The following is a 19947-nucleotide window of genomic DNA, read 5'->3' on the forward strand; positions in this document are numbered from 1 at the left end:
AATAATGTATTTCTGGGCCCCATGTAAGACCTACTGAATTAAGAATCTCAGAGTCTGAAACCATCTGGGAGTTTGCATTTTGGAAGAGCATTCCAGGTGGTTCTAATATAAATTTTTTGGCTGTGACCTTTTGGCAGAATGATCATTGTAATTCCTTACACTTCTGTGGTCTTCACAATGTACTAGCAAATCCTAAAAAATACCATTTCATTTCCACAGTGTGTGGCGTATGATTTCATATCATCAAATGCTAGGGTGTATTTTTTCCGGGAAAGCGTTTGAATAAATTAAAATTACGAAGTGTGAAACAGACAGGAATCTGACCTGAACATGTGCTCACTAAATATTTGGATATTTTACTATTTAAGTCATTCATTCATTTATCCCTAGGTTGGATGGTGGTCATATTACGGTCCAGGCACTCCAGATATAAAAGTGGCAACACATCCAGTGTACCTGCCCTCAAGGAATTTAAAATTAAGTCAGGTTAAGGGGCTACAAGCAGTAAACACATAATGATCATAGATTAGGTGCATTGCTGTGAAGAAAATAGACTAACCTGCAGTGGGGTCACACCTTTAGAGAGGGTGATGAGGTATTTTTGGAAGGGATATTTAAGCCAAAACCTGAATGATGGGAAAGAAGCAGCCATGGGAAGATGCAGGGGAAGAAGTGTCCCAGGACTGGGTAGAGGGTCCTGTAAGTGCAAAGGTCCTGGGGCCAGAGAAGTTTGTGCATATAAGAAAGGAAGAAAAGCCATGGTAGTTACAGCAGAATGGCCACATGGGAGAAAAGATGGCATAGTGCAGGATCTCTAGGCTGTGTTAAAGAGTTTGGATTTTATTCCAGCTGTGAGAGAAGCCCTCAAATAGACGAAAGGAAATGATCTTCAACAATGAGCTACCTGGTGAGCTGCCATGCATGTATAGCATGGTCCAAAACTTGTCCCTGTCAAAATGAGTGGAAAAGGCAGCCAGGCATAACTTTTTTATTGTAAACAAAGCCAATGGCCTGTATTTCCATTGTTGTTCTTATAAGAAGGGTAATGGTGTTTTGGGGTTCAGGTCAGTGGAAGGGTTCAAAATCAACCTGATCCGGAGTGAGGAACACTTCCAGAGTTACTGCAACAAGATCTTTGCTGGCTGGGACTTCTGCATCACCAACCGCAGCATGGCAGATCTGAAGCACAGCAGCCTGCGGTATGAGCTCCGAGTGAGTGCTCCTGGGCTTTCTCTTGGCGGGTTCCTTGCCAGCAAAGTTGTGCCTTGGAAAGCAGGGTGGGGCGGGGGGATTGCAGCTTGCAGAGGAGCTAGGGGGTTGGGGGCAGGCGGTCACCAGTGCTTAGCAAGTTTCCCGTGTCGTTTTCAAGAACTTTCCATGTAGAACAGCTCCCCAGAGCTGGTGGACTGGGGTTGGAGGGGAGGTGGATTGGGGATTGGACTGGGGATTGGAAGGGACAAGAGTGGGTGGGAGGAGATGATGTCTTCCCTCCTTCCCCCACCACCTTATCCTGTTAGTTTTCCACCTGATGAGAACCTGTCATGCATCACTTACACCAGGAGAAACAGAACTAAGGTGGAGTGGAGAGAATGGGAAAAAAGTGCAAGAGAATTTCCAGAGTTGTAAGGGGAGAAAGAGGAAGAAGTAGGATCTTGACCAAACCCACCAAGAAAAGGAGGGGACAGTCATAACAAAAGCGTAATAAAGTGAGATGGAAGGTACCAAACCCAATGTATTATTTGTTTAAAAGGAATGAGACACATACTACCTATAAGTAATGCCATGAATAGGTTATGCTTCTTTTTTCACATTTATTGCAAAGTCTCACTGCAGTCTTTTTTTTTTTTTTAAGATTTTGTTTATTTGAGAGAGAGAGAGTGTGCAGAGCACGAATTCTGGGAGGGGCAAAGAGAGAGGGAGAAGTAGACTCCTGGCTGAGCAGGGAGCCTGACTGAGGGCCCCAGCCCAGGACCCTGAGATCATGACCTGACCAAAGGGAGACCTTAATAGACCGAGCCACAGGTGCCCCTACCTGTGGTCTTAGATAGGAGGCCCTACCTTGATGTAGACCCCTAGTAGACGTGAAAGCTAGTTGGGCTTGGTCTGGGAAGATACCTGGGCAGAGGTATCTTCTCTTAACAGGAAGGTGTTAGAGATGGATGGATGGGGTATGACGAAGATCACAGATTCCACCCCTGAATATCCCTTCATCCCGTGCTCACGGATGAGTTTTCTTTGGCCCTCAGGCAGACCTGGAGGAAGAAAGAATACGGCAAAAGATAGCAGAAAGGACATCAGAAGAGACGATACGGATTTACTCTTTGAGGCTGTTTTTGAACTGTATCGTTCTGGCTGTTTTGGCGGCGTGCTTTTATGCAATCTATAGAGCAACAATATTCTCACAAGAGCACATGAAAAAAGTGAGTCCTCTGTGAAAGTAGTTTAACTTTTACTCTGGTTGGACATTAGGTATGCCAAGTGCGTTACAAGCCTCTGAGGTAGAGACCATCATCATTTCTGTTTTATACATAAGGATTTCTGGCTGCTGTGACAGAGAACTGAAAATCAGAGGTGACCAATTTCTACTTGTTTATTTTTTAAAGATTTTGTTTATTTATTTGAGAGAGAGAGTGAGAGAGCATGAACAACAGAGAGAGGGAGAAGCAGACTCCCCATGGAGCAGGGATCCCAACACAGGGCTCAATCCCAGGACCTTGAGATCATAATTTGAGCCTAAGGCAGTTGCTTAACCAACTGTGAGCCACCCAAGCACCTCCAGTTTCTACTTTTAATAAAAATACAACAGCATCCAAAAAGGGTGTTTGGAATTTCTCTTGGAATCCACAATATTCAAATTCAGATTTGCCTGCTTAGATTTAATCCCCAATTCCACTACTTACTAGTTAGGGCCTCAGTTTACCTAAAATAGCAGTGGTTTTAAAAATCCATATTGGTCTGGTGGCTCTGCTTCATGAAATCAATCATTGGGGAACCCAGGTTCTTTCCATCTTGCGGCTCTGACATCCTTAGGCTACACCCTCTTTTGTATGGTACAAGATGGTTCAACACCTCCACATTCTAGCCAATGGGAAGTAGGTGAGTGGGATGGGAAGGCACACCATTTCCTTCAAGGGCAGGACCTGATGCTTGCACTTGCAATGTCTGCTCACGTCCCTTTGACCAGAATTTTTTTTTTTTAAAGATTTTATTTATTTATTCATGAGAGACACACAGAGAAAGAGGCAGAGACATAGGCAGAGAGAGAAGCAGGCACCATGCAGGGAGCCCTATATATATATAAACTTATATATATTTTTATATGTATAAAACCATACATGTTTTTATATATGACCATATATATGGCCAAATAGTCCATTACCCTGAAAGAAGGAGAGAGTGGCTAGTCCAAATCAATGACTACTATGGCCTTGAAAATACTTTAAATTGCCCATTGATACAGACTACGTGGATTTTTTTTTTTAATACTTGACCTTAATTAATCCAATAGAGCTAGTTTTTCTTCCTGTGGTACTGAGCATGGTTCCTCTATTTGAATACCCAAGAAAGGAAATGGCTTATGTTATATTTATTTTATTAAAATTTTTTTCAAGATTTTATTTATTTATTTATTCAAGAGAGAGAGAGAGGGGCAGAGACACAGGCAGAGGGAGAAGCAGGCTCCATGTAGGGAGCCCGATGTGGGACTTGATCCCGGGACTCCAAGATCACGCCCTGGGCTGAAGGCAGGCGCTAAACCGCTGGGCCACCCAGGGATCCCCTAAAAAAAATTTTTTTTTAATGAGTGGGAAAAATTAGAGAGGGTGACAAAACATAAGAGACTCCTAACTCTGGGAAATGAACAAAGGGTAGTGGAAGGGAAGGCAGGCAGGGGGATGGGTAATGGGCACTGAGAAGGGCACTTGATGGGATGAGCACTGGTGTTATACTATATGTTGGCAAATCGAACTTCAATTTTAAAAAATGGAAAAGAAAAAAAAAATAAAAATAATTTTTTTTTTTGAGAGAGAGAGTGTCAGGGACAGAGGGAGAGGGAGAGAGAGAATCCCAAGCAGACTCCATGCTCAGCATGTAGTCCAACATGGAGCTCCATCTCACGATCCTGAGATCATGACCTGAGCCAAAATCAAAAGTCTGACACTTAACCGACTGAGCCACCCAGGCTTCCCGGAAATGGCTTATGTTTAGGGGCCATGTTGAATGACATATGGGTTTCGTTTTGTTTGTTATCTAAATATGTATAGTTGAGTTCTTTTTTTTTCTTCCAGTTTTATTGAAATAAAATTGACATATATAAGGTGTACAACGTGACTTGAGTACATATAATTAAGTTCTTCCAAGATCAATTCTATTGTGATGCAACTTCCCTTTGTTATCTTTATAGGAAATTGACAAGATGGTTTTTGGAGAGAACCTCTTGATATTGTACCTGCCTTCTATTGTGATCACGCTGGCCAATTTTATCACACCAATGATCTTTGCCAAGATCATCCACTATGAGGATTATTCCCCAGGCTTTGAGATCCGGCTGACAATTCTTAGGTAATGCCTAGACATGCCAAGCAGGTCACCACTTGCCCACTTTCTTGCCCATGGCAGACATTGCTAATCCACTGTGGCACCTTTTCCTGCTGAGCCAAGAATCCTCTACAACCTTTAGGCAGCCCCCATGAGTGAATCAGAGTTTGCCCATGCAATGAAATTTCTTTGACTTAAGCATGTACTCAGTGGTATTATATTTTTGGTTCATGTATTAGTGCATCAGCAGCTGAGGGCATAGGTTGGGGCCCTGGGAGGTGGTATTGCTCAGAAGATATTAGAAATGACAAGTGTCTACCAGCAGGGGAATGAAGAAATGAGAGGGGGAAGGGAAGGCAGTTGATTAAGGGTGTCTTATTGGGGCTATTGGCAGTGGGGGCTCAGTCCCATCGGGCAACTGGGAGTTTAGGTGGGAAATATCTTAGTGGGTTCCCACTCACCAAAGTGTTTATCCTGTACTCCGTAAGGGTGGCTGGCTCCCAGAGGCATCAACTCTCCCATGCTCCTACCTCACTACCCCCCAAATATGGGCCTTGGGAAGAGAGGGGTGCTTGCATCAGGAAGCTATGGCATCTGCTGGGATAGCGAGTGCCGAGAATGTGTGGCCAGGTCAAGACTATGTTTGCTACAGTGGGCTTCTTTTTTTTTTTTTTTTTTTTTTTTTTACAGTGGGCTTCTTATAATTTGTGATAATATCTCTTCTCATTCTAGATAAATACTCAGTTTCTTAGGAAGAAAGGAGGGGAGAGAGGAAGGAAGGAAAGAATGAAAGAAAGAAGGAAAACGAAAGAAAAGGAAGGAAGGAAGAAAAGGAAAGGAAAGAAAAGAAAAAAAAGAAAGAACTGCTGTAAAGGAGGGTCTTATCTAACAGGGTCTTATCTAACACAAATAAGTTGAAGAAAACCGGGAGGGGATTGTGTGAAATAGAGTGTTTCATGCCTCAAATGGCATTTACATTTTAAAAAACTTTTTAATATGGAAAACTTTAAACACAACAAAAGGTATAATAAACTTACATGTGCCCATCACTCAGGGTTTTTGTTTCTTTGTTGTTTTTTAAGATTTTATTTATTTATTTGAGAGAGTTGGGAGAGCACAAGCATTGGAGAGGGTGAAGCAGGTTGCCCATCCAGCAGGGAGCCTGATGCAGGGCTGGATCCCAGGACCTTAGGATCATGACCTGAGCCAAGGGCAGCCACTTAACTGACTGAGCCACCCAGTCTCCCCATCACTTAGTTTTGGTCATTACCAACAATTTACTTATCTCATCTGTCCTCTCCACTCACACACACACACACACACACACACACACACACTTTTGCTGGATTATTTTAAGCAAATCTTATTTCACTTTTCCCCCCGTTAACCGATTATCAGCAAACCTAATAAAATTAAATCAGTTTCCTGCTAAAGTTGCAAATGACTTTCTAGGATTGGTTGGTTCAAACGAGGATCCAAACAAAGATCGCATGCTATGTTTGGTCATTATGTCTCTTAAGCCCCCTTTTTCTTTTCAGAGTTCCCCTTCCCTTTCATTAGGCCATTGATTTGTAGGAGAAGCTGGGCATTTGTCCTGTAGAATGTCCCCTAGTGTGAATGTAGTTCATTGTTTCTTCATGTTGTGTCGTTCTGTAGCCTACAGTTGATACAAACTGCTGTGTAGATTCTTTTTATTGGATTCCATTTTTATTATTTTTTTAAAGATTTTATTTATTTATTTGACAGAGAAAGAGAGCACAAGTCAGGGGAGCAGCAGAGGTAGAAGAAGAGGGAGAAGCAGCTTCCTCATTGAGCAGGGAGTCTGATGCAGAGCTGGATTCCAAGACCCCAGCTCATGACCTGAGCCAAAGGCAGATGCTTAACTGACTGAGCCACCCAGGCACCCCTAGATTCCATTTTTAGTTATAGGCCCCTCCTCAGTGGTGTTGGGTACTCGCATTCCACCAGGAAGGATGCAATGTCAGGTGGCGTGCTGCATAATGAGAAGAGTGAGCAGATGTGTGACTTTGCTTTTTCTTTTTAATCTTTATTTTTTTCTTTTTAAAGATTTTATTTACTTATTCATGAGAGATACACAGAGAGAGGCAGAGACATAGGCAGAGGGAGATGCAGGGTCCTCGAGGGGATCCCAATGTGGGACTCAATCCCAGGACTCCGAGACCACACCCTGAGCTGAAGGCAGATGCTTGACCACTGAGCCACCCAGGCATCCCTCATCTTTCTTTCTTTCTTTTATTTTTTACAATCAAGCAATAGAAAAGCATCTTTAAAAAATGGTTAGCCCACTCTGCCCTTCTGACTTGAATCCTGCTTCCCCAGGGAGCCCTCATCTGCAGGGTTCCTGTTCATTCGCACATTTTGTATTCTTTTAGAAATAGGATCATATGTAAGTGACACTCTGTAACATGCTTTTCCCATTCTCAATATATCAGACATCACTCAAACCTCTTACTTAGAAGATTCAATTAGTTCCCTTCAGGAATGCATAATGTTCTACAGTGTGGCTCTATCATCGTGGATTCAGAAATTGCCAGCTTTCTGGTGCATTTTTTCCCCTTGCTATTTAAAATAATTGTAGCAAAAAATATACATCACATAAAATTTACCATTTTAGGTGTTTTTGTTTTTTTATCATTTTTTAAAGATTTTATTTATTTTTTGACACAGAGAACACAAGTCGGGGAGCAAGAGAGGGAGAAGCAGGCTCCCTACTCAGCAGGGGGGTACTCAATCCCAGGACCCTGGGATCATGACCTGAGCTGAAAGCAGGTGCTTAAACCACTGAGCCACCCAGGTGCCCCTTAGATGTTTTTAAGAAGATTTTATTTTTAAGTAATCTTTATACCCAATGTGGGACTAGAACTTACAACCTCGGGCAGCTCGGGTGGCTCAGCAGTTTAGCGCCACCTTCAGCCCAGGGCGTGATCCTGGAGTCGCAGGATCGAGTCCCACGTTGGGGTCCCTGCAGGGAGCCTGCTTCTCCCTCTGCCTGTATCTCTGCCTCTCTCTCTCTCTGTATCTCATGAATAAATAAATTAAATCTTAAAAGAAAAAAAAAGAACTTATAACCTCGAGATCAAGAGTTGCATGCTTCCCTGACATTCCCATCCAGGCACTCCCATTTTAGAGATTTTTAAAAAATGATTTTATTTATTGTTTTATTTATTTATTTAGAGTGCACACAAGTAGTGGGGAGAGGCAGAGGCAGAGGAAGAGAGAGAGAATCTCAAGCAGATTCCATGCTGAGTGTGGAGCCCAATATGGGGCTTGATCTCAGGACCCTGAGATCATGACCTGAGTCGAAATCAATAGACCCACAATGCTAATTACTTGTGGGTTTGCTTTGAAGCTTTTCTGCCCTCTAGCCTCAGTTCCAAGGAGCCAGCCTGCCCTGAGGCTGCTTCTTCCCATCCTCTCTCCTCCCTCTTTTCCCTGCAGGTGTGTCTTTATGCGGCTGGCTACCATCTGTGTGCTGGTGTTCACCCTGGGCTCCAAGATTACATCCTGTGATAACTACTCCTGTGAGCTCTGTGGCTACAACCAGAAACTCTACCCGGTGAGCCTGCAGGGGTGGAAGCGTCCTGTGGGGGGTGGTCATTGTGGGGCGACAGGCTCAACGTCAAGAGAACAGCCCTCAAAGCTATGGGTTTGAATCCCAGTTGATCCACTTTCTTACTGTGTAGCAGAGTTGACACTGGAGGTATGTCTATAGGCTTGAAAACCAGAGTCTCTGCTGGAGCTCAGATCCTCCAGAGGCCACAGGATCTGAGGGTGGACAGGGCATTGGAAGGAGTGTGAGAACTTGGCTTTCTCTGCCCCAGTTGGGCCTCATTTTCTTTTGATCTTTTTTGTTTTCAGTGTTGGGAGACCCAGGTTGGGCAGGAAATGTACAAGCTGATGATCTTTGACCTCATCATCATCTTGGCTGTGACACTTTTTGTGGATTTTCCTAGAAAGTAAGTGTGAGGGATACCCCCTCTTCTTTCCACCTACCCCTCCTGTACCTCCCACATCCCCAGTGGGGGCTCCCATCACAGCTGCTCTTCACAGAGTGCTGACAGGAATCACTGACGACCATCCACTGGCTTACAACCTGCTCTAGGACATCAACCCCCTAGTCCATTAGGTGCCCCCTTGAAAGGTAGGATGAACAGAAATGGTTCCCTGAGGCTTCCATGGAGATGGCTTCCAGCCATCAGCACAGATCCTATCCAGGGAGACCTTCCAGGTTCACACCCCAGCACTGCCACTTGCTGGTCATGTAACCTCGAGCAAGGTATTTAGCTCTGTGCCTGTTTTCCTGCCTGTGAAATGGGGATAGTATAGTAGCCAGAGCCACTTCACAGCACAGTTGTGAGGATTACATGAGAAAATGCAGATAAAAGTACTGTGCACTCAAAAAAATATTAACTATCACCATCATGATTATGATGTCATTGCATTATTATTATTGGCATCTCTTTGAGCCTTAGGTGAAACTCTGCACTTAACCACTTTTTTACCCAGATGTACAAATTATCCAGGCATGTCAAGTAGTCCAGTAAGCCCTTAAAAATAAACTTTAAAAAAAAGAAACTTTCCATTTATTTATTTATATATTAATTTACTTATATCTATTTATTTTAGAGCAAGAGAATGAGAGAGCGAGGGAAGGGAGGAGCAGAGGGAGAGAGAGGATCTTAAGCAGGCTCCTCGCTCAGTGCTGAGCCTGACATGGGGCTCAGTCTCACAACCCTGAGATCATGATCTGAGCCAAAATCATGAGTCAGACACTTAACTGACTGAGCCAGTTAGGTGCCTCAAAACTCTCCTTTTAAAAACCTACACAAATATGACAGGAATGTGTGCTTATTAAAAAAAAAGTTAAATATTTAGAATTTAAATAAATACAGAACTTTATAGAATAGCTCCCCAGCCTCACCTCATTTCTCAGAGGTGGCTATTGTTAACACTTTGGGGTAGATCTAGCAGTCCTTAAAAATAAAAACACATTTACATAACTATATATGTAGGTAAACACACAGTCTTGTGAGAAGTGTTCTTTTTCCCCGTATAAATGGGATCACAATCCATCCACACTGGTGTGCAGCTTGCCCTTTTTTTTCCGCCTTGTACACACAGAATATCATGAACAACTTTCTGTGTCAAGACACATAGATTTTCTTCATTTATTTTAAAGAATGTGTAGTATAAGTCTATGCCTTGTAATTTGTCATCATGGCCCCTACTGGTCGGCATTTAGATTGTTTCCGGTATTTTTGCTAATATGTGGCAATCTGTAGTGAACCACTATGTGTGTTAATCTTGGGCCCTGAGTCCTAGGGTTTCTGTAAGAAACTTGTAGGATTCCAGGAAGTGGTGTGCTGGGTGCTAGGGTTCTCATAAGACATTTTCTATGTGAATGCGCATTACTCTTTGGGCTGAGTGGCAAGCAAGAGCCCAGAGACTGCTCATGTCATTAATTGTCACCACAACCTGGTGAAGTAGGTGGTGTTATAATTCTCCTCCCTTCCAGATGAGGAAAACTGAGCCTCGCCTAACCTTATTTGGCCGGAGGCTGTGGATCTGAGATTCAGCCTCTGGTCTTAAGGATTTCAGAGTTCACTGTATTCGGCAACTTCTAGGCATGTGACTCATCAGTTTCCACAAGAAATGTGTGTGGAAACAGCCCTGATTTAGTGGACCTGGTTCTGTGGCCTTGGCAGGTGCTGGCCATTCTGGTGAGAAATTGTCCTGTTTGTTTCCAGGCTCCTAGTGACCTACTGTTCCTCTTGGAAGCTGATTCAGTGCTGGGGACAGCAGGAATTTGCCATTCCTGATAACGTTCTGGGGATCGTCTATGGGCAAACCATTTGCTGGATTGGAGCCTTTTTCTCACCTCTTCTCCCTGCAATTGCAACCTTAAAATTCATTATCATCTTTTATGTGAAAGAGGTAAGGAGAGAGCAGGGGTGGGGAGCTGATATTCTGGACCATTCTTGATTTAGCAAGGCAGGTCCTGTATTTGCAGCCCATGCACACCCCATCAAACTATCAAAATTACATCCCTTATTTGATAGATATTTTTATTCTGGAAAAAAGACTTTGAATGGATTTCCACATCTTTATAATTTCCAGAGTTTTGTTTAAGGGTTTCTTTTTCTGCTTCTGTGATTTAAATGTTTTTGTAAGTAACCATCTAAGAGCTGAGCCACAATTGATTCATGAGATGACAGTGGCACATTTTAGTGATCACAAAACGTTTAGTTTCACAAAACATTTAAGTTTTTGTTTTTGTTTTAAGATTTTATTTATTTATTCATGAGAGACACAGAGAAAGAGAGGCAGAGACATAGGCAGAGGGAGAAGCAGGCTCCAAGCAGGAAGCCCGATGCAAGACTCGATCCTGGGATCACTCCCTGAGCTGAAGGCAGATGCTCAACTACTGAGCCACCCAGGTGTCCCTATTAATTTAAGTTTTGCAATTTTCCATCTGGATGTTGGAGCCAGTGAATTTATTTTCAGTTCTCATTTATTTGTGTAGCTCCTCAAATGGCTCGCAGATCTCCAAGCATTGTGCCTGAGATATGTGCTTATTGGGTAGAGTCGCCCTGAGGAGGACTAACTGATCTGGGCTTATTAACTGAGCTTCTTCTTCTTCTTCTTCTTTTTTTTTTTTTATTAGAGAGGCAATCTATGCTCACTATTAAACTATATACAGGGGCGCCTGGGTGGTGCAGTCGGTTGAGTGTCCTACTCGGTTTCAGCTCAGGTCATGATCTCAGGATCATGAGATTGAGCTCCGCTTCTGGCTCTGCACTCAGTGCAGAATCTACTTGAGATTCTTTTTGCCTCTCCCTCTGCCCCTGCCTCCCCACCACCACACACTCTCTCTCTCTCTCTCTCTCTCAAAGTAAATAAATCTTAAAAAAAAAAAAAAACAAAAAAAAAACTTGGGCAGTCAGGGTGGTTCAGCGGTTTAGCGCTACCTTCATCCCAGGGCATGATCCTGGAGACCCAGGATAGAGTCCTGCATCGGCTCCCTGCATGGAGCCTGCTTCTCCCTCCGCCTGTATCTCTGCCTCTCTCTCTCTCTCTCTCTCTCTCTCTGTGTCACTCATGAATAAATAAAATCTTAAAAAAAAAACACTTTATAAACTATATTCAGATATGTATATGGTGACTTCGATCTCTTCTTCCAGAGATTCCCTCTGTTAACAGGCCCCATGCTCACTAATTACCTATTATGCCAAGCCCTAAGGATTCAGAAGTGGAAATAATAATAATAATAGTAGTATTAATAATAATGACAGTAATCATGGTTGTTAGAATACCATGTGGCCCCCACTCTGCTGAATACTTTACACAGGTTATCATGTAATGCTTACACACATCTTTTGAAGTAGGTACTAATACTAGCCATATTTTATAAATTAGGAAGCTGAAGTTCAGAGAGGTTAAGTAACTGGCCCAAGGTCACATAGCTTATGAGTGACTCCAGATGTACTTCACTCTAGAACCTAAGCTATTTATTTATTATTATTTATTTTTAATATGAGAGAGAGAGAGCACCAGTGGTGGGGAGGGGCAGAGGGAGAGAGAGAAGCAGACTCCCCGCTGAGCAGGGAGCCTGATGCAGGACTCCATCCCAGGACCCTGAGACCACGACCCAAGCTGAAGGTAGACACTCAACCAACTTAGCAACCCAGGCACTGTGAACTTAAGGTATTGAATACTTAAGTAAGCAGAGCCTTGAATTGGGCCATACTTCCTACCCAGATGTTTTGGCTTTTGAAGAATGTTCTGGTGCTTTCTCATGTGGAAACTTCCATTGGTCAAAGACACCAAAGGAAAGAAGGGTATGAGAAAACTTAGAAGAACTTTTTCCTTTTCCAGAAAATATTAGTCACCCAGTGCTTTCCTTGTGTTTGGCCAAATAAAGACGTGTGGGGGTAACAGAATAGGTCATGGGCACTGGGCTGAGTTCTGACACTACAGGCCTGACCAGCCAGCCACCCCCAAACAGGACATCAGGGGTCCTTGGTACTCATTACCATCCAGCTCATGAGATTTTCTGGGCAGCTAAAGTCAGAACAGCTTGGGTCCTCCTCCCCATAAAGTAGTTTTTAAAAATATTAAGGAGAGGGGCACCTGGGTGGCTCAGTGGTTGAGCATCTGCCTTCAGCTCAAGGAGCGATCCCGGAGTCCTGGGATCGAGTCCTCCATCGGGCTCCTGCATGGACCCTGCTTCTCCCTATGCCTATGTCTCTGCCTCTCTTTTTCTCTGTGTCTCTCATGAATAAATAATTAAATTGTTTTTAAAAATTTTTTAAATATTAAGGAGAAATTTTATGCCTGTTACTATCCCCTCACCCCTTTCCACTTGGTATTTCTACAAGTCTTTTTTTGCCTCGATACAAATATTTGTTTTTATTTTTTATTTTAATTTTCTTAAAATATTTTATTTATTTGAGATAGAGAAAGCATGAGAGAGTGAGTGAGAGAGCAGAGGGAGAGGCAGAGGGAGTAGCAGACTGACTCCCTGCTGAGCAGGGAGCCTGACATGGGACTCAATCCCAGGACCCTGAAATCATGACCTGAGCTGAAGGTAGACACTTAACCAACTGAGCCACCCAGGCACCCCAGAAATATTTCCTTTTAATATGGAGGAAAAATAAATATGCTTTTTTAAAAATTGAAACAAAATCTCCCTTAACTTGTTATAGGTTATTGTAAATCCATTTAATACATATTTAAACTCCTATAAGGAATACTTTTTTTTTTTTAAAGATTTATTTATTTATTCATTCAGAGAGAGCAAGAGAGAGGCAGAGACACAGGCAGACGGAGAAGCAGGCTCCATGCAGGGAGCCCGACATGGGACTCGATCCTGGGTCTCCAGGATCACTCCCTGGGCTAAAGGCGGCACCAAACTGCTGAGCCACCAGGGCTGCCCAAGTACTACTTTTTTTAAAACTTAACAAGGGAGCTTGTGTGTCTCATGAATAAATAAATTCTTAAAAAAAAAAAACAAAAAAAAAACGTAAACATCACATAGCACACTTCACAGTGCTGTGCAGGATGTAGAGCTCTCTCACCCTAAGGGTTACACGGTTTCCCACTGTCCAGATGCGCTTCAACCTTCAAGTGGCCCCTGTTGATTGCTACTTAGGTTGCTTCCAGTTATTCCCAGATATCAACAACTGTGGCAGTAAACATCCATTCATATGTATTTTGGCTCCTTTATTCTGTTTTCTCATCGGGATGAATTTCCCCAGGATTAGGGCCTGGGTTAAACATGTTTCATTTTGACTACCCTCTGGAAAAGTCATACCAGTTTACATTCCCACTGGAACGTATGAATGTGCTCATTTATCATACTTTTTTCTCTCTCTTTCTCTCCCTTTAGGTGAGTCTTCTTTATACCTGCAGACCCTCCCCAAGGCAGTTCAGAGCATCCAATTCTAATTTCTTCTTCCTGTTGGTGCTGTTGATCGGACTGTGTTTGGCAATAATACCTCTGACAATCAGCATGGCACGGTAAATATGACTTTGTTTTCTAGAACATTTGCTTGCTTCTTGACATGGTCTCTCTCTCTTTTTTTTAAGAGTTTAGTTATTTATTCATGAGAGACACACAGAGAGAGGCAGAGACACAGGCAGAGGGAGGAGTAGGCTCCCTGCAGGAGCCTGATGTGGGACTCGATCCCAGGATTCCAGGATCATGACCTGAGCTGAAGGCAGACACTCAACAGCTGAGCCACCCAGGCATCCTGACATGTCCCTCTTTTATAGTAAAGGGTCCCTTGCATTCTTTATTAGCTCTCCTCATGGTACTTCGCCTGCAGAAGTCAGTAAGTGAGTTTTGGTAGCCAGGCCCACCTTTATTTTGAAATCTCACTTGGGACACTGGAATGTCTTGGCCCATTTCCAGAATTTGGGCTTGCAGTGTTGCCATTGCTTTAGAGAGTGTCCTACCCTACTCCCTTATCCTTGTGCCTTTCTTCTAGTCTCCTTTTGGATGATTTCTTTGTTTCTGATTATAAAAATAATACATGCTCCCTATAGAAGACTTGGAGTGTCTTCAGTGTGACAAGCACTGCGCTAGGGGTATAGAGATGATTCAAACATGGCACAAAGAAGTAGAGTCTAGTGTAGAATTTGGTAAGAGCAGACATGCTTAAGACTAAGAATCAGAAGTTGAGGGTTCAAACCCCAGTGGCCCTACTTCCTAGGAATATAACTATTTATACCAAAGGCCGGCAAACATTTCCTGTAAAGGGCAAGCTTACCTAATATTTAGGCTTTGTGGGCTATATGATGTCGATAGCAACTGTTCAACTCTTTTGTGGCATCATGAAAGCAACATAGACAAGATATAAACTAATGGGCATGAGACTGTGCTCCATTAAAACTTTATTTATCAAAAAACAGATGGTGGGCCAGATTTGGTCCATGGGCTATAGTTTACCAATCTGTCTGACTTATAGTCTTATGGAATTCCATTTCTTCATCTTTAAATTAAAATTCTTGAACTTTGAATCTGTCTCTTAGATTTTATTTTTTAACCAATTTGAGTGTATATATTTTTTATTGTTTTTTGTTATAGTTATAGATGTTATGTAAAAAGTCAAACAGTACAAAAGGGTGTAAATTAAAGAGGAAAATTTTCTCCATATCCTCCCTTCTTGGTTCCATTCTACCAAGGTAACCACCATTAATATTTTATGAATACTTCCAGAAATTCATACAAACAATGTATTTATTCTTAAAAAACACATACGGAGGGGCAGCCTGGGTGGCTCAGCAGTTTAGCGCCACCTTCAGCCCGGGGCCTGATCCTGGAGACCTGGGATCGAGTCCCATATCGGGCTCCCTGCATGGAGCCTGCTTCTCCCTCTGCCTGTGTATCTGCCTCTCTCTCTCTGTGTCTCATGAATAAATAAAATCTTTAAAAAAAAAAAAAAACAAAACACATACGGAATAATGCTGTAATCATGTTTGGTTGTTGTTTTTTTTTTCATGTAATTTTATATTGTGCCCTTTTTTATGCCAGCACATATAGAACTCTTATTGTTTTAAAATGTTTTTTAGCTTTGATTTTATATATAATAAATACATTCACATGGCACAAAATTTTTTTTAAAAAAGCATAAGAGTATATATGATGGAAATTCATTTTCCAGTCCTTTTTCCCAACTACTTAGTTTCTGTTTGGGAACTAGTCATTTCACATCTCTGTGTCTCTTTCAGTGGTTTTTTAGTATTCTGTTTTGTGAATGGATCATAAATTGCTCATCCATTTTCTTAAGCAATAGTTAGGTTGCTTCCAAGAATGTTTTTTTAATCTATAGAGAGGGGCAGTGGAAAATCTTATACACAGAACTTTCTGATGTGAATGTAGGCAATTCTTTTAGGCCTTAATTACAAAATTTTTCCATTGTAATTTTATTTAAATTTTCCCCACTTTTTATTTTGAATAATTTTAAATCTGTAGAAAAGTTAGAAAAATAGCAATAGTGAACACTCCTCTACCTTTCACTGGATGTCGCAGTTGTTAACATTTTGCTACATTTGTTTTCTCTCTCTGCATACATTTTTTTGTGTGTGCTGACCTATTTGAAATTGGTATAGGCATCATGACATACCTAAGTAATAGCTTCAGCCACCCTCTTTTGAGATCTGGTGGTGCACAGAAGATTGGAGCTCAATACTTGAGTGTGCAGCTCCTAAAAATAAGAGCATCCTCCTTCCCATGCATGCATCATAACATTATTATATCTAATTAATATTAATGTCGTATTTCTACTTTTTCAAATATCTCCAGTTGTCCCGAAATACTCTTTTATAGCCTTATTTTTAAAATGAGGCTCTTTTGAGTTTTTTTTTTTTTTAAGATTTTATTTATTTATTCATGAGAGACACAGAGAGGCAGAGGGAGAAGCAGGCCCCATGCAGGGGCCCCAAAGTGAGATTCAATCCCGGGACTCCAGGATCATGCCCTGAGCCAAAGGCAGATGCTCAACCACTGAGCCATCCAGGTGCCCCAACATTTTTGCCCTTAATGTACTAAAAGGCCCTTATGAACAGGCAGTTCCTCACAGGTCATGATAACAAGCATATGGGCGTGCAGAGGAGAGAGGCTCAGCCTGGGCTACATGCATCACCCTGAGCCCCATGGTCTGTATCCCAGCAGCATCCCTTCCTCGAAAGCCTGTGGGCCATTCACCAACTTCAACACCACCTGGGAGGTGGTTCCCAAGACGGTGAGCACCTTTCCCAGCTCACTGCAGTCCCTGGTCTATGGCGTCACATCGGAAGCCTTCGCAGTGCCTTTCTTCATGATCATCTGGTAAGAACTGCCTAGACCCTTGCAGATATTCTCCATTGAGGTACAGGGACCCTTCTCTACTGGGAAGTGAGAGCTCATTTGCTACATGTGATAAGTTACCAAACCTCTGTGAGCCTCAGTTACCATCTTTAAAATGGGCATCATAATAGTAAGTTCTTTTTAAGATTTTATGTAGTTATTTATTTATTTAGAGAGAAAGTATGCATGCGTGAATGGGGGAGAAGTAAGAGGAGGGGGAGAGAATCCCAAGCAAACTCCATGCTGAGTGGGGAGCTGGCCATAGGACTCAATCTCACAACCTTGAAATCATGACCCGAGCTGAAACCAAGAGTGGGAAGCCACCCAGAGGTTCCATAATAGTGATTCTTTTTTTTTTTTTTAAGATTTTATTTATTTATTCATGAGAGACACAGAGAGAGGCAGAGACACAGGCAGAGGGAGAAGCTGGCTCCCTGCAGGGAGCCCGACATGGGACTCGATCCCGGGTCTCCAGGATCAGGCCCTGGGCCAAAGGTGGCACTAGACCGCTGAGCCACCCAGGCTGCCCAATAGTGATTCTTTAAGAAGGTCACTGAGTGAGTTCAGTAAGATCCTGCAGCTAAAGCACTTAGCCCAATGCCCGACATAAAAATTCAATAAACATTGCTAAATAATATTCCTGATTATTTATAAGATCACTTGCTCTTTGATAAAGGAAGTGATTACTGGGCAGAGAGAAGAGCACCAGATTAGAAATATGCACTTGAACCCTGGCAATACTACTTGTACCTAGTATGCGTCCTCTCTGTGCCTCAGTTTCCTCACCTGGAAAACGAGAGTAAGAATAGCATAGGTTGTAAGAAGAAGGAAGTATGGTTAACAAAGTGAAATGCGTTAGCAGAGGACCTGGCCCTTGGTAAAAAGGCTCAGTAAATGATAGGTATTGTATGTCAGGGTGACAAGTCCTTTCTGCAAGTGAATCATATTCAGTGTTAAAGTAATTATTGAAAAAAAAATAATTATTGGGCCAGCTGGATGGCTCATTTGGTTAAATGTCTGACTCTTGATCTCAGCTCAGGTCTCAATCTCAGGATTGTGAGTTCAAGTCCCACACTGGGCTCCACCCTGGGTGTAGAGTCTACATTAAAAAAGAAAAGAAAGAGTAAAAAAAAAGTAATTCTAGTCACAGGTGTGCATTGAAATCTTAGTGTGTGCTGGGTGTTGTTCTAATTACAGTCTATCCTCATTATTCATGGATTCCATTTTTTGTTTGTGTATTGTAAATATGCCTACTTGCTAAACTGCCCAAATCAGTACTCAAGGCAGTTTCATGGTCATTTGTGGACTCAGAGTAACAAAAACTTTGAATCACCCAAAAAGCACTGTCTTAGCCTGTTTGGGCTGCTATAACAAAATATCATAGGTGAGGTGGCTTATAAACAACAGGAATTTATTTCTTACAATTCTGGAGGCTGCAAGTCCAAGATCAAGGTGTGAGTGAGCATGGTTAGGTGAGATCCCTGTTCAGGCTTGCAGACTTCTCTTTTCCTCACATAGCAGAAGAGATGACTAGCTCTTTGGGGTCCCTTTATCAGGGCGCTGATCCCACTTGTGAGGGCTCTGTCCTCATGTCTTAATCACCTCCCAAAGGCCCCTGCTTTCTAATATCATCACCTCGGGATTAAGATTTCAACATATGTTCTCGGGGAGGGGGGTTGGGCCCAGAGATTCACACCATAGCATGCATGTTACCAGCTGGAGTCAGCGCAATAGGCTGCCTTCTTGCTTCACCTCTCGTACTATACTTAAGTGTCCTTTTGTGATCTATATGGGACCTAAGTTTCTTGCATTTTGTGCTTTGGGTGGGTCATTTCACAGTAGAAAATGGCCATGAGCATAGTGCTGAAGTGCTTCGAGTCATTCCTAAGTCCAAGAGGGCTGTGATGTGCCTTACAAAGAAAATAGGTGTGTTAGATAAGCTTCATTGAGATGTGTTATAGTTCTGGTGACAGAGTTCAATGTTAAGGAATCAACAATAGTATTTAAATAAGGTTTTTTTTCTTTTTAATTATTTATTTATTCATGAGAGACACAGAGAGAGGCAGAGACATAGGCAGAGGGAGAAGCAGGCTCCTGGTGGAGAGCCCGATGTGGGACTCAGTCCCAGGACCGTAGGATCATGACCTGAGCTGAAGGCAGATCCTCAACCACTGAGCCACCCAGCTGCCCCTAGATAAGGTGTCCTTAAACAGAAACTAGGTTATTATTGATAACTTTCTTTCTCAATAAATATGAAACATAAAACAAGGTATTGATCAGTTGACAAAAATGTTGTGACAGACGACTCCAGGAACCTACCCCCTCCTTGTGCTTCCCCCTACATTCGTTCAGAATTCATTAATTCAGTGTTCCTGGAGACTTTATAGAATATAACTACCACACATAACTGGAATTGACTGTAGCTGGCATATATTAACTGTAATGACATCACTGCAATTATGATACAGATATTCTTACAGTAAAACCCTACCACCATGTAAGAAGTGAACCCCCAAAATTTATTTATTAAAAGCAGGGTACTGGGATGCCTGGGTGGCTCAGTGGTTGAGCATCAATAATAAACAGAAAAATAAAAAAAATCTTAAAAAAATAAATAAAAGCAGGATACTTTTTTAAGATTTTATTTATCTATTCATAAGAGACACAAAAAGAGGCAGGGACATAGGCAGAGGGAGAAGCAGGCTCCCTGCAGGGATCCTGATATGGGACTCAATCTTAGGACCCCAGGGTCACAACCTAAGCCAAAGGCAGATGCTCAACCTCTGAGCCACCCAGGTACCCCAAAGGCAGGATATCTTTGATGGAGATTAATAAAATGACTTTGGGAAGCTGTGCAGACAGTCAGGCTGGAATTCTGAGTATCTCAGGTCAGCTACTCCATTCTAGTGGGTTCGCTTGGCTAGTGCCATCTGGTGGTGGCTACTTGATCTGGCCATACTTGTCCTGTGGCCATGGTGTCTTCCAGAAGAGTACCATTGATATCAGTGATTCCAGTGGCCCTTATTTCCTTAGCCCTCTAC

The 19947-nt window shown here is 42.4% G+C and overlaps 1 protein-coding gene across 3 annotated transcripts in view; it reads left to right on the forward strand.

Moving 5' to 3' along the window:
* Positions 1–19947, forward strand: part of TMC7 (transmembrane channel like 7) — a 62170-nt gene that overhangs the window by 30709 nt on the left and 11514 nt on the right. For 2 of the 3 annotated variants that reach the window (XR_005360874.1, XM_038540236.1), the window contains exons 7-14: positions 1065–1212; positions 2247–2420; positions 4403–4560; positions 7996–8113; positions 8416–8513; positions 10305–10491; positions 13946–14076; positions 16730–16888. Coding sequence is in view for 2 of the 3 variants with exons in the window: in XM_038540236.1 (XP_038396164.1) it covers positions 1065–1212; positions 2247–2420; positions 4403–4560; positions 7996–8113; positions 8416–8513; positions 10305–10491; positions 13946–14076; positions 16730–16888 (1173 nt within the window). In the remaining variant the exon portion in view is untranslated. The remainder of the gene's footprint in view (positions 1–1064; positions 1213–2246; positions 2421–4402; positions 4561–7995; positions 8114–8415; positions 8514–10304; positions 10492–13945; positions 14077–16729; positions 16889–19947) is intronic. The other variant, XM_038540237.1, reaches the window with a different exon arrangement.

Source organism: Canis lupus, chromosome 6 (genome assembly GCF_011100685.1).
Source record: "Canis lupus familiaris isolate Mischka breed German Shepherd chromosome 6, alternate assembly UU_Cfam_GSD_1.0, whole genome shotgun sequence".
NCBI classification, from domain to species: Eukaryota; Metazoa; Chordata; class Mammalia; order Carnivora; family Canidae; genus Canis; species Canis lupus.